The 12,031-nt window shown below is 51.1% G+C and overlaps 1 protein-coding gene across 1 annotated transcript in view; it reads left to right on the forward strand.

Annotated features, from left to right (window-relative positions):
• Nucleotides 1–2,439: 2,439 nt before the first annotated feature.
• Nucleotides 2,440–12,031, forward strand: part of KIFC2 (kinesin family member C2) — a 35,579-nt gene continuing 25,987 nt past the window's right edge. Inside the window, exons 1-3 of the mRNA XM_035124613.3 lie at nt 2,440–2,725; nt 9,550–9,637; nt 10,632–10,801. Of these exons, the coding sequence (XP_034980504.3) occupies nt 2,582–2,725; nt 9,550–9,637; nt 10,632–10,801 (402 nt within the window). The 5' untranslated portion in view covers nt 2,440–2,581. The remainder of the gene's footprint in view (nt 2,726–9,549; nt 9,638–10,631; nt 10,802–12,031) is intronic.

Here is a 12,031-nt window from a genome sequence, read left to right on the forward strand (position 1 = left end):
ACTGACTGGCCCCCAAGGTCCCCCAGGGAGCTTCGGGGCTGAGTGGGGATTTGAACCTGGGTCTCTCAGGTCTTAGCCTAACACACGGACCACTATGCCATGCCAGGTCTCTAATGACAATGCCATAAACGGTGCTGTCACTGCACCAGCCCAACTTCACTGGCTGCCTATTTATTTCCAGGTCCAATTCAAAGTGCTCCTTAAACGACTCAGGACCTCAAAACCTCAAGGGCCGCCTCTCTCCATATGAATCGACCTGGCCTCTTTAATCCTCACTAGAGGCCCTTCTTCATGTGCCGCCTCTGCAAGAGGTCCGGAGGGTAGCAGCACGAGACCGGGCCTTTTCTGCAGTGGCTCCCTATTTGTGGGATCCTCTCCCAGGAAGAGGGAGAAAAGCAATGACAAACCTAGACAGCATCTTCAAAAGCAGAGACAAGACCTTGCCGACAAAGGTCCGTATAGTTAAAGCTATGGTTTTCCCAGTAGTGATGTATGGAAGTGAGAGCTGGACCATAAAGAAGGCTGATCGCCGAAGAATTGATGCTTTTGAATTATGGTGCTGGAGGAGACTCTTGAGAGTCCCATGGACTGCAAGAAGATCAAACCTCTCCATTCTGAGGGAAATCAGCCCTGAGTGCTCACTGGAAGGACAGATCGTGAAGCTGAGGCTCCAATACTTTGGCCACCTCATGAGAAGAGAAGACTCCCTGGAAAAGACCCTGATGTTGGGAAAGATGGAGGGCACTAGGAGAAGGGGACGACAGAGGACGAGATGGTTGGACAGTGTTCTCGAAGCTACGAACATGAGTTTGACCAAACTGCGGGAGGCAGTGGAAGACAGGAGTGCCTGGCGTGCTATGGTCCATGGGGTCACGAAGAGTCGGACACGACTAAACAACTAAACAACAACAACTCCCAGGAAGACTTGCCTGGCACCTTCATTATACACCTTTAGGCGCCAGGTGAAAACGTTCATCTCCAACCAGGCCTTGGGCTGATTAGCATCTTATACCCTTTTTAAACGCATTTGTGGGAGGAGATGTTATCAGTTTGTTGTTCTTATTTTTACTAAGTTTTTTGCTTTTGCTTTTTATATTGCATTTTTATGTTGTGAACCGCCTTGAGATCATAGAATCCTAGAATCCTAGAGTTGGAAGAGACCACAAGGGCCATCCAGTCCAACCCCCTGCCAAGCAGGAAACACCATCAAAGCATCCTTGACATATGCCTGTCAAGCCTCTGCTTAAAGACCTCCAAAGAAGGAGACTCCACCCCACTCCTTGGCAGCAAATTCCACTACAGGTGAAGGATGGTATACAAACGTAATACTGTAAAATAAAATAAGTCCAGAATCCTGGTCTCACAGGGGCCAACCAGGGTGCCTGCTTTCCCTGGAAAACCCTTCCCTTCAGAGGCAAGGTGCTATTTGGACCCCACTTGGCCAGACTCAGGGAGGTTAACATCCCAGATTATGGCCAAAGTTAATGTAAGAACACAATTGACCCACCCATCTTCTCACAGTAGCCAACTCCTAGGGGTCGAGGTTCCCAATAAATCATTTGAGGGGGCTGATGCTGAGGCCCCCCCCCCCAAGTTGATGGGTATTGCCATTTAAATGGTGTGTGTGTGTGTGTGTGTGTGTGTGTGTGTGTGTGTGTGTGTGTGTGTGCTGCATCTTGGAATCGATTATGTGGGGTGGGGCTTATCTCTCCCCCCCCCCCAATATTTTATTCTGGTTGGCATCTGTGGACCAGATCCCCATTATGGGAAACCTGCAGGCAGGATCCAACCCCAAGAGCCACTCCCTCTTCCCCCCCCCGCCTGGTTTCCAGCAACTGGCACTCAGAATGCCACTTATGGAGACAAGAGCATAGCCATTCTGGCTAGTAGTAGCCACGGCCAGCCCTCTCCTCCTCTGTTAAGAACAGCAGGAGATCCAGCTGGATGAGGCCACTGGCCCACCTGCACCAGCATCCTTTCCTCACCTGGCCAAGCAGATGACCCGAATAGGAAACCCGCAAGCCGGGCACCCCTTGGGGACCGAACCCGTGTGTCCTTCTGCCTGCAGAGCAGCTGCCCCACCACTGCGGCACTCGGTGCTTGCGGAGACCTCCCGGCTGCTTCCTGGCCTGGGGTGGGGAAGCAGGGGAGCCCTCGGGGGGCGCGGCGGCGGCCCGGGGATGCGCCCCGGTGCCATCCTCGCGGGCAGCTCAGTCCTGCCTCCGACGGGGGTGGCATCTTCTGGGCAAGAGGAGGAGAAGAAGGAGAAGGAGAAGGAGGAGGAGGAGCCGCGCCCCCCTCGCCCGCCCGCCGCTCCCGCCTGGTCCGGCCCTCCCAGGGACTCCGATTCAGGCTGCGGCGGGCCGGAAGGCGGGGCGCGGCGGGCCGGAGGGCGGGGCACCTCCAGCCGCCTGGGCCGCCTCCTTTTCCTCCTGCTCCGCTGCGGCTGCTGTGGTTGCTGCGGCTGCTGCTGTTGCTGAGCGGAGCTGACTGAGGGGGGCGCGGGGGTTTGGCGGGGGTCCCCTCCCTCCCCAGGTGGGCGCCGCGGATTTGGGGGTCCGGTTGCTAGTACAGAGCCCCCATGTACGCCTTTTACTCGCTGCTGGTCTACATTTTCTACACCCTCTTCAAGAAGGATGGCGGCGAGGAGGAGGAGGAGGAAGAAGAAGAAGGCGGGGCAAGGGGGCAGCAGCAGCCCCCCGACGGGCAGAACGGCGCTCCCCAGGTAAGACCATAAGGCACCGCTCCTGAGGCTGGGCGTTCCGCGGGGCAAAGGAGGGAAGGGGGCGCGGGTGGGTGGCAGCCTGGCATCGCGCGGGTGGCGCTGTGGATGTCACCGGCGTCCTTCGGAGGGGTGCCTGCTGTGGGGGGGGGGGCTTGGATCCAGATGGGGGTGTCTTCGCCCTCCAAGTCGCACCCCGCACCGAGGTCCCTTGCCGGCCGCCCCCCAATAAAATATTTGACTGCCCCCCAATTGTCGTGCATGATTGACATTTAAATGGCGTGCGTGTGGATTAGGTGGGGCGGGGCTTGTCTGCCCCCTCCATATTTTATTTCAGTTGGCACCCCTGCCATAGAACCAGCGCGTGCCAGCGGTGGGCGGGGGGGGGCAAGGTCAGGACTGTGCCTTTCTTCATCGGGTTGTGCCCAGGCCAGCCTGGCTGGAGGACGGGGGTGGAAGAGTGAATTCAGGGCTTAGCTCCCACCCCCCATGAAAGAGCCCTGGGGAGGGAAAGAGCTCCCTTCCGCCCCCTTTCCCTTCCGTGCCCATAGCCAGATAGGAAGCTGCCTTAGTAGTTAGTTGGTCCCCCTAGTATTGCCCGCACGGACTGGCAGCGACGGCTCTCCTGGATTTCAGGCAGGCGTCTCACCCCCTCCCCTCACCCCTCTGTCTTTGGAGATGCCCGCGGGGCTTGAACCCAGGACCTTCCTCTTGCAAGGCAGACGCCCTGCCAGGGAGCGCTGGCCCCCTGCCCATTTCTGCCTCCAAGCAGGCGGCTGCAAAGATGCTCCTGTCTCCGCTATTTGCTGCATTGCTCGATGGGCTGCTCTCGTTCCCTGCAGGGTTGCCCTCCTTCAGACTGGAGGCCTGGGGGTGCTGGGGGGGGGTCACCCTGACATTTTGTCCCTTGGCCTTGGGCTCAGGTGTTTGTGCCCATTTCTAAGCAGCTGGCAGCCTCGTGAGCCTTTGGGTTTGCTACTGTCTTTTGCTGATCAACAAGCCTCTCCTCGTGGCTCATGGCCAAAAGTGGTTGATGGAGCCTTGGAGATGAGGACCTGGGTTCAAATCCCCACTCCGTCAGTGGCTGGTCCCCCGCCCAGGTTACCCAGTGAGCTTTGTGATGGCTGGGTGCAGATTTGAGCCCAGCTCTCTCCCAGGTCTTATTTCAATACTCTAACCACTACACCACACTGCCTCCCATACTTTGAAAATGCAGATAAACTGGTTCCCCCGGTTTATCTTAGGAGGCATGGAATAGAGAGCTGGTTGCTAGACGCAGGAGATCTGGAGCCAGACTCGATAATCAGATAATGCTAATATTATTTACTTTGATATTTTAACCCATGTTCAATGGGACTCAATCTTATTTTACTTTACAGTCTCATTACTCATCTTTTAATTTTCATCTGTTACAACAGTTTCTTTTTGGCTTTATATACGTTATAAAATGAAAATCTCCACAAAATTAACTAAATTACTAGATGCGGGACATTCACCTGTGTGGAGTGGAACCAAATACTTAGAATCATAGAATCGTAGAGCTGGAAGAGACCACAAGGGCCATCCAGTCCAACCCCCTGCCGAGCAGGAAACACCATCAAAGCATTCCTGACATATGCCTGTCAAGCCTTTCTTGTAGCTTGAATCCATTTGCTCCGTGTCCGCTTCTCTGGAGCAGCAGAAAACAACCTTTCTCCCTCCTCTATATGGCATCCTTTTATATATTTGAACATGGCTATCATATCACCCCTTAACCTTCTCTTCTCCAGCCTAAACATACCCAGTGCGGTATGAGTCGCTGTGGACATAATCTGGGTGAACATGCAATTAACCCACCCAAGCAGAGCCTGATTTTCAGTGTCATGGGACAAATGGAGGGGTGTATTGTGTGTTTGTGTCTGTTACTGGTTGCCCACCCACCCAAATCCTCAGTCTCCCATCCGTGCCTTTTCTCCCTCTTGACTCCCTGGGTTGGGAATGTCGTTTTCTCCCTGGGAACCAGATCTCCCCAACTCCTTCCACGCATGCGCGAGTTCATCCAAAGGTCTGCACATTTGTCATGGTCCATTGTCTGTCAGTTGCGGAGGCTGAGTGATGGAAACTGGGTCCTCTTGCAAGGAGCCGTGCCAACTACCAGTGGGCAGGGAAGGGAAGGGGTGAGCGGCTTCTGGGAAGAGCTGCAGGGGATATAAAAGTTCTGCAGGATGTGACGCGCTGCAAGCTGTCTCTTTTCCACCCTGAAGTCCTGTCACTTTGGGGGAAGAACAGAAAGGGCTGGGATTCTTCAGAGGGAAATGATTTCTGTCGGCGGTGTTGACAGGCCAGAGAATGTGATGCTCGTGGCTTATTTATGTCTCTTGAAGGGGAATAGCTAATGGCTGTTTTGGAGAGAGGCAGAGGAGCAGCGACAGGAAGAAATGACTGCATGCAGAGTATAGCTCAGTCGGTAGAGAATGAGACTCTCAGGGCCACAGGTTCGAGCCCCATGTTGGGCAAAAGATTTCTGCATTTGCAGGGGGTTGGACTAGATGGCCCTCGGTGTCCCTTCCAACTCTCCAGTTCTATGATTCTGTTATAGGGAACCTCCTCATCACACAGCAGGAAAGGGGGTCCATGGCAATACTCTTTGACACCTGAGATTTCTGTTTCTTGTCCTAGAATCCTAGAATCCTAGAGTTGGAAGAGACCACAAGGGCCATCCAGTCCAACCCCCTGCCAAGCAGGAAACACCATCAAAGCATTCCTGGCAGATGGCTGTCAAGCCTCTGCTTAAAGACCTCCAAAGAAGGAGACTCCACCATACTCCTTGGCAGCAAATTCCACTGCCGAACAGCTCTTACTGTCAGGGAGTTCTTCCTAATGTTTAGGTGGAATCTTCTTTCTTGTAGCTTGAATCCATTTGCTCCGTGTCCGCTTCTCTGGAGCAGGAGAAAACAACCTTTCTCCCTCCTCTATATGGCATCCTTTTATATCTTTGAACATGGCTATCATATCACCCCTTAACCTTCTCTTCTCCAGGCTAAACATACCCAGCTCCCTAAGCCATTCCTCATAAGGCATCGTTTCCAGGCCTTTGGCCATTTTGGTTGCCCTCCTCTGGACACGTTCCAGCTTGTCAGTATCCTTCAGTCCTGTGACTGTAATACATTTCAAACTGCTTTTAATACTGGATTTTAATCTGTTGCAACCTGCCCAGGGTCCTTAGGGTGAAGGAAGGGCAAGAAACTAAGAAGAGCTTGCTGGATCTGGCCACTGGCCCATCTAGTCCAGCATCCTTTTCTCGCCATGGCCAGCCAGACAACTCTCTCCTCCAGGAATTTGCCAAAGAAATCAAATACAGTGGTACCTCGGTTTATGAACTTAATCCGTTCCAGAAGTCCGTTCTTAAACCGAAGCCGTTCTTAATCTAAGGCATGCTTTCCCTAATCAGGCCTCCCGCCGACGGTGCCCTTCCACCATTCGGATTCTGTTCTTAGACCGAGGTGAAGTTCTCAAACCAAGACACTATTTCCAATTTTGCGGAGTTTGTAAACCAAATCGTTCCTAAACCGAGGTACCACTGTAAATACCAGTAAATTATATACGGTAAATGATAATTGCCTGGAAGGCCACATTCAGGGACCTGCCTCAACCAATCCTTTGGGTGTCATCGATGCAGCCTGCAACTCAAGCAGTCAATAAATGCCTCGTTTCTGTCACCCGAATGCTTGACCTACTCAGGCATGCTCTGCGCGCACTATGGATTTATCACACACAACTGCTGCAGAGTAGAACGTTTGCACATGTAAACAGACATATGTAACCATTATCACATGTATTTTAAAAACAACCCCATGCATGTATGTTTCATATTATTCTTTCTTACATTCAAGTGTTTTCCGTCTAGGAAGTCCAATAAAGTGTGAAGTGACCGTAGCGTCTGATGCTTGGGAGCTGCTTGTTGCTACTCAGTGTTGGGAGAAAGGTACTCTCTGTGCATGCTCAGAGGTACCATTTTTTATTCGTGCCTCAGATGTCTCAAGCCTTACTGCACAGGTGGGGAACTTCCGACCCAGGGGCCCAAGCCTCCTTATCTGACCCTTTGACCACTGTATTCACTGGCCCTGCCTGTCCCCGCAAATATTTTTGCCTGTTTGGATAATGTGCTGATAATACCCTGTGCCCGTCTGTAAGGAGAATACAAAAGGGTGAGAATGTGTGTAGAAACTAGCCCACTGTACAAAGGTAATATTCCTTCCCTTGCCCATTTTCCCTCTGGCACACGGCCCTCGAAAGGTTTCCCAGAAGGGAATGCGGCCTTCGGACAGAAAAATATCTCCTACTGGCATAAAAAAAAGATTTCAGAGCCAAGTGCTGCTAAGCCAGGCTCAAATTGACCCCTTAAGGCAGTCCCGCTCGACAGTCGCTGTTCCTGCAAGACCTCTTTAGAATCATAGAATCGTAGAGTTGGAAGAGACCACAAGGGCCATCCAGTCCAACCCCCTGCCAAGCAGGAAACACCATCAAAGCATTCTTGACATTTGCCTGTCAAGCCTCTGCTTAAAGACCTCCAAGACCTCCTTGGTAGCAAATTCCACTGCCGAACAGCTCTTACTGTCAGGAAGTTCTTCCTAATGTTTAGGTGGAATCTTTTTTCTTGTAGTTTGAATCCATTGCTCCATGTCCGCTTCTCTGGAGCAGCAGAAAACAACATTTCTTTATTTCCCTTCCCTTTAAAATATTTATTCCCACATCTCTGTTGCACCCCTGAGGGGCAGATGCCGGTCAGTTGCTTGCCATGTGTGGAGAGGAGGGATAAATCTCACCCACAGGCAGAGGCCTCTGACAAACAGGCCCATCGCTCAGTGATGCGGTTTCCATGGCGCCTGTTGCCGTGGAAACGGAGCTGCTTCCCGACTAGGGTGGCCAGGCAGCCCCGGCTGATCGGAAGGGGGCATTTGAGGCCTGTCTGCTGGTGTGTGTGTGTGTGTGTGTGTGTGTGTGTGTGTGTGTGTGTAAATGAACTCTGGGCCATTCCTCTGTTACATGCATCCTGTCATTTAAATGCATGCAAATTCACAACCGCCTCTGCTTTGACTTTAAATACAAGGAGCGAGGAACACCCCCACCCCACCCCACCCACAATCTCTGTCACTGACAGAGCAATTGATTCTGTCAAGGAAAGTGGAGGGGTGTTTGTGTTTGTGACAGCTTCCATTTCTAATGCTCCTTTCGCTGCCCGGAGTGACGGTTGGTTTGGCAGAAGCCCATCGGAGCATCACTGCCAGGAAAGGGCCCATAATTGTGGGAGAAATGAAGCGTCGGAGCCAGGAGTGGGTGGGAATTGTTTGGGAATGGGCACAAATCCTAGAGAAGCTGGCGTTGGGAGTGGAGGCAGGGTGAGGCCAGGTGTCGCCATCCTGGCTAGTAACCATCAATAGCCCTCTCCGCCTCCACGAATCTGTCTCATTCTCTTTTAAAAGCCACCCAGGTTGGTGGTCATACAGTAAGATAAAATAGAACAGAATACTGAGAGAAAGATAAGAGAAATAACAAGGTAGAAAGATGTGAGATGTGATCCACGGTAGCAGTCAAGTACCACATTCCTTGTAATGCTAGAGTAGATATGCGAGGGAATGTTTGGTCCAGCCAGTCGAAACTTCCTGTTCCTCCTGGCCTGGGGCATCCTTTCTTGCATGTGACCAGAGGTGGGCGTGGCCTTACCTGTCCAGGTAAAAAAAGGACGAGTCACGCAGCACCCCCTCCCTCCCTTTTTCTCTTTCTCCTTTCGTCTGCTTCCAGCCAGGACTGTTCTGTTGGCTTTCCGCCAACAGCAGCACAGGTATTATCCCCCATATGGGGTAAATCCACATGTTGCTATTTGTCACTTTAAGCCTTTAAGCCTGCCTTCAGGCTTAAAGTCAGCCTGAATGTGAGTAAACTTACTTTTTGTTGACTATGAATAGGATTGTGCTGTCTTTATTCTTTTAAGAGGGATTCAAGGGAATTTACCAGGAACATAGACTTCAATCTGAGGCAGATTAAATTGCATAATAGTAAGAGGTTCTAACGAGCCTGCAACCAGCTTTTTGCTGTGCATGAGAAGGGGAATGTAACTCTGTTACATAAGGAACTTGCTAGTGCAAGTTAGGAAGGATATTAATAAACAATATATTCTCTCCTGCAACCCTGAACATTCCCACAAAGGAAAGATAAGTAAAAGTGACTTCTAACTATCCATCCATTAGGTGTGCCAGCAAGTCTTCTTCATAATAGCCTGATGTTCTAGAGTAATACCCATTTATTCCTCGCTCTGCTGATGTTTCCCAGTGTTCAGTCCAGGCATGAGAGATTCCTTGCTCTTCTTTTCCATCTAAGACCGTGGTTCCCAACCTGAAGCACACGCCCTACAGGGGGGCAATTCGAGAATGAGTTATTAACAGTTAATGGCCTTTTAGGTTTCCTCCACGTGAATAGGAGCTCACTTTTTGAAGTACGGATATGCAGTCGAAAATAGAATTAAAAGGACCCACGGAAGGGATGGGGGGGGGAGTCAGGAAGGTTCAGCGTAATCTCAATATTTGGATTTTGTCCTGTTTTATGTTGTACAGTATGTCTATATCTTTGAAAATCAATAAAAATATTATAAAAAGGAGTTCACTTTTTGAATAATATGTCACCAGGGGGGTGGGGGTGGGGGTCAGGATTTTAGAGATAGGTGGGGCATGGGCAAAAAAAGGTTGGAACCGCTGGTCTAAGAGGTCCAAGAGAGACTCTCCATTTCCTGTTGCCATATATTTTAAAAGATGTTCTTGTGCTTTGTCTCCTGCTGCTTCCACCCCACGTAGGACTGCAAAGCCTTTTCCATGGAGCAATCAAGGAGGACGAAAAAAGCCCTGAGCAAAGACCCCTGGAAGGAGCTGAGTGAACTGGACAGTAAGTCACCCGGACCCCTCCCTGTCCGCCCCCCATCCCCAGCAGCAGAAGTTAGGGTAGCCCAGAATGGTTGGCTAGTCCCAAAGTCTTCCTGTCCTCCCTAACGGGGCCTTGTATATGTGGGAATATTCAGGGTGGCAGGAGAGGATATATTGTTTATTAAAATCCTTCCTAACTTGCGCTAGCAAGTCACTTTATGTAGCAAAGTTACATTCCCCTTTTTACATGCACAGCAGATAGCTGGTTGCAGGCTCGCGTTAGCCTCTCACTATTATACAATTCCTTTTGAATCCCTCTTAAAAGAATAAAGACGCCACAATCTTATTCAAAGTCAATAAAAGAAGTTTACTTACACCAGTTCACAGTTTGATCCCTGAAGGCAGACTTAGTTATAAATATGTACATGTGGATCTACCCCATATGGGGGAATAATCCCCGTGCGTACGCGAGCTGAAAGCTAGCCTAGCAGCCCTAGCTAAAAGCTGGTCAAATGAAGACGAAAGTCAAAAAGAGGGAGGTGTGCTGCGTGACTCATCCTTTCGTTACCTGGACAGGTAAGGCCATGCCCACCTCTGGTCACATGCAAAAGGAAGGATGCTCCAGCCAGAAGGAACAGGAAGTTTCGACTGGCTGGACCAAACATTCCCTTGCATGTCCTCCCTAGCATTTCAAGGAATGTTGTATTTGACTGCCTCTCATGGATCACATCCCACCGTTTAAGGATGGAATCATCCTCATCATGAATAGGGCAACAGTCCTGTCCAGTGTGCAGTGACTCTGGAATCAGCTCAGGAGTTTGGCTGTCCAAACATCTTGGGAGAGACCCTGTGCTGCTGGGCTCAGTCCCCAGGTCTTGGGTTGGGACACAGCCACTCCCCATAGTCTCTCCCCACCCAGGAACAAAATGGGCCAAAATGGATGGGGTCAGCCCCCAAGAAAGGATGCTGCCGGTTGGTGTTTTTTCTCCCTGGCCAGGGGTCTCGTCTCTTGGCAGGCAGCTCAGAGAGCGACAGAAGCAACAATACGGAGGAGGAGGAAGAAGAAGAAGAGGAGGAAGGCCTTGGGTTGGGGGACGCTCCGACTCCGCTCACTGAGTTCCGGTCCCTCAAGACGGAGGCTGCTGCAAAGGCCCTCCTTGGGGGAAAAGACCCAGTCAGTGGAAAGGTGAGTCCCCCCCCACCCCAAATCCATTTCACTTCTGTTCTGTGGTGGTAGAACGGGGTGGGGAGTGGCCTTGTGAAGAACATTAAATTAAATATGGAGTTAAGATGAATGATCGGATGGATAAATATAGGAAGAGGGACACCTGGTTTGCCAGCAGGATGTGCGGAAAGGATCTAGGACAGGCATCCCCAAACTTCGGCCCTCCAGATGTTTTGGACTACAATTCCCATCTTCCTCGACCACTGGTCCTGTTAGCTAGGGATGATGGGAGTTGTAGGCCAAAACATCTGGAGGGCCGCAGTTTGGGGATGCCTGATCAAGGAGGTTTAACTAGAAGACGTGCTTAGCACAGGTTAAGCAGGAAAACTAGCTAATGCTATTCTAGGCTGCATCACCAGATAAAGGGAAGTCATAATCCCACTCTATTCTGCCCTGGTCACACACATCTGGAGTCCTGGAGTTCTGGGCATCACAATTTAAGAAGGATGTTGACAACCTGGAAGGTGTGCAGAAGAGGGCGGCCAAGATGATCAAGGGTCTGGAAGCCAAGCCTTATGAGGAGCGCTTGAAGGAATTGGGGCGTAGGAAAAGAGGAGACTAAGAGGGAATAGGATAGGTAAAGGGACACCTGACCATTAGGTCCAGTTGTGACCGACTCTGGGGTTGCAGCACTCATCTTGCTTTACTGGCCGAGGGAGCCGGCATACAGCTTCTGGGTCATGTGGCCAGCCTGACAAAGCCGCTTCTGGCGAACCAGAGCAGCACACGGAAACGCTGTTTACCTTCCCGCTGTAGAAGTACCTATTTATCTACAGTACTTGCACTTTGATGTGCTTTCGAACTGCTAGGTGGGCAGGAGCTGGGACCAAGCAACTGGAGCTCACCCCATCGCAGGGATTCGAACTGCCGACCATCCGATCGGTAAGCCCTAGGCTCAGTGGTTTAACTCACAGCGCCACCCGCTTGAAGGAGTTGGGGAAAAGAGGAGACTAAGAGGGGATAGGATAGCCACCTTCAAATATCTGAAGCGCTGTCACATGGAAGATGGAGCAAGCTTGTTTTCTGCTGCTCTGGAGGGTAGGACTCGAACCCATGGCTTCAAGTTACAAGAAAGGAGATTCCGACTAAACATCAGGAAGAACTTTCTGGTGGTAAGAGCTATTTGACAGTAGGACAGATTCCCTCCGAAGGTGGTGGGCTCTCCTTCGCTGGAATTTTTTTAGCAGAAGT

Source organism: Zootoca vivipara, chromosome 8 (assembly GCF_965207765.1).
Source record: "Zootoca vivipara chromosome 8, rZooViv2.hap1.1, whole genome shotgun sequence".
Classification (NCBI taxonomy): domain Eukaryota; kingdom Metazoa; phylum Chordata; class Lepidosauria; order Squamata; family Lacertidae; genus Zootoca; species Zootoca vivipara.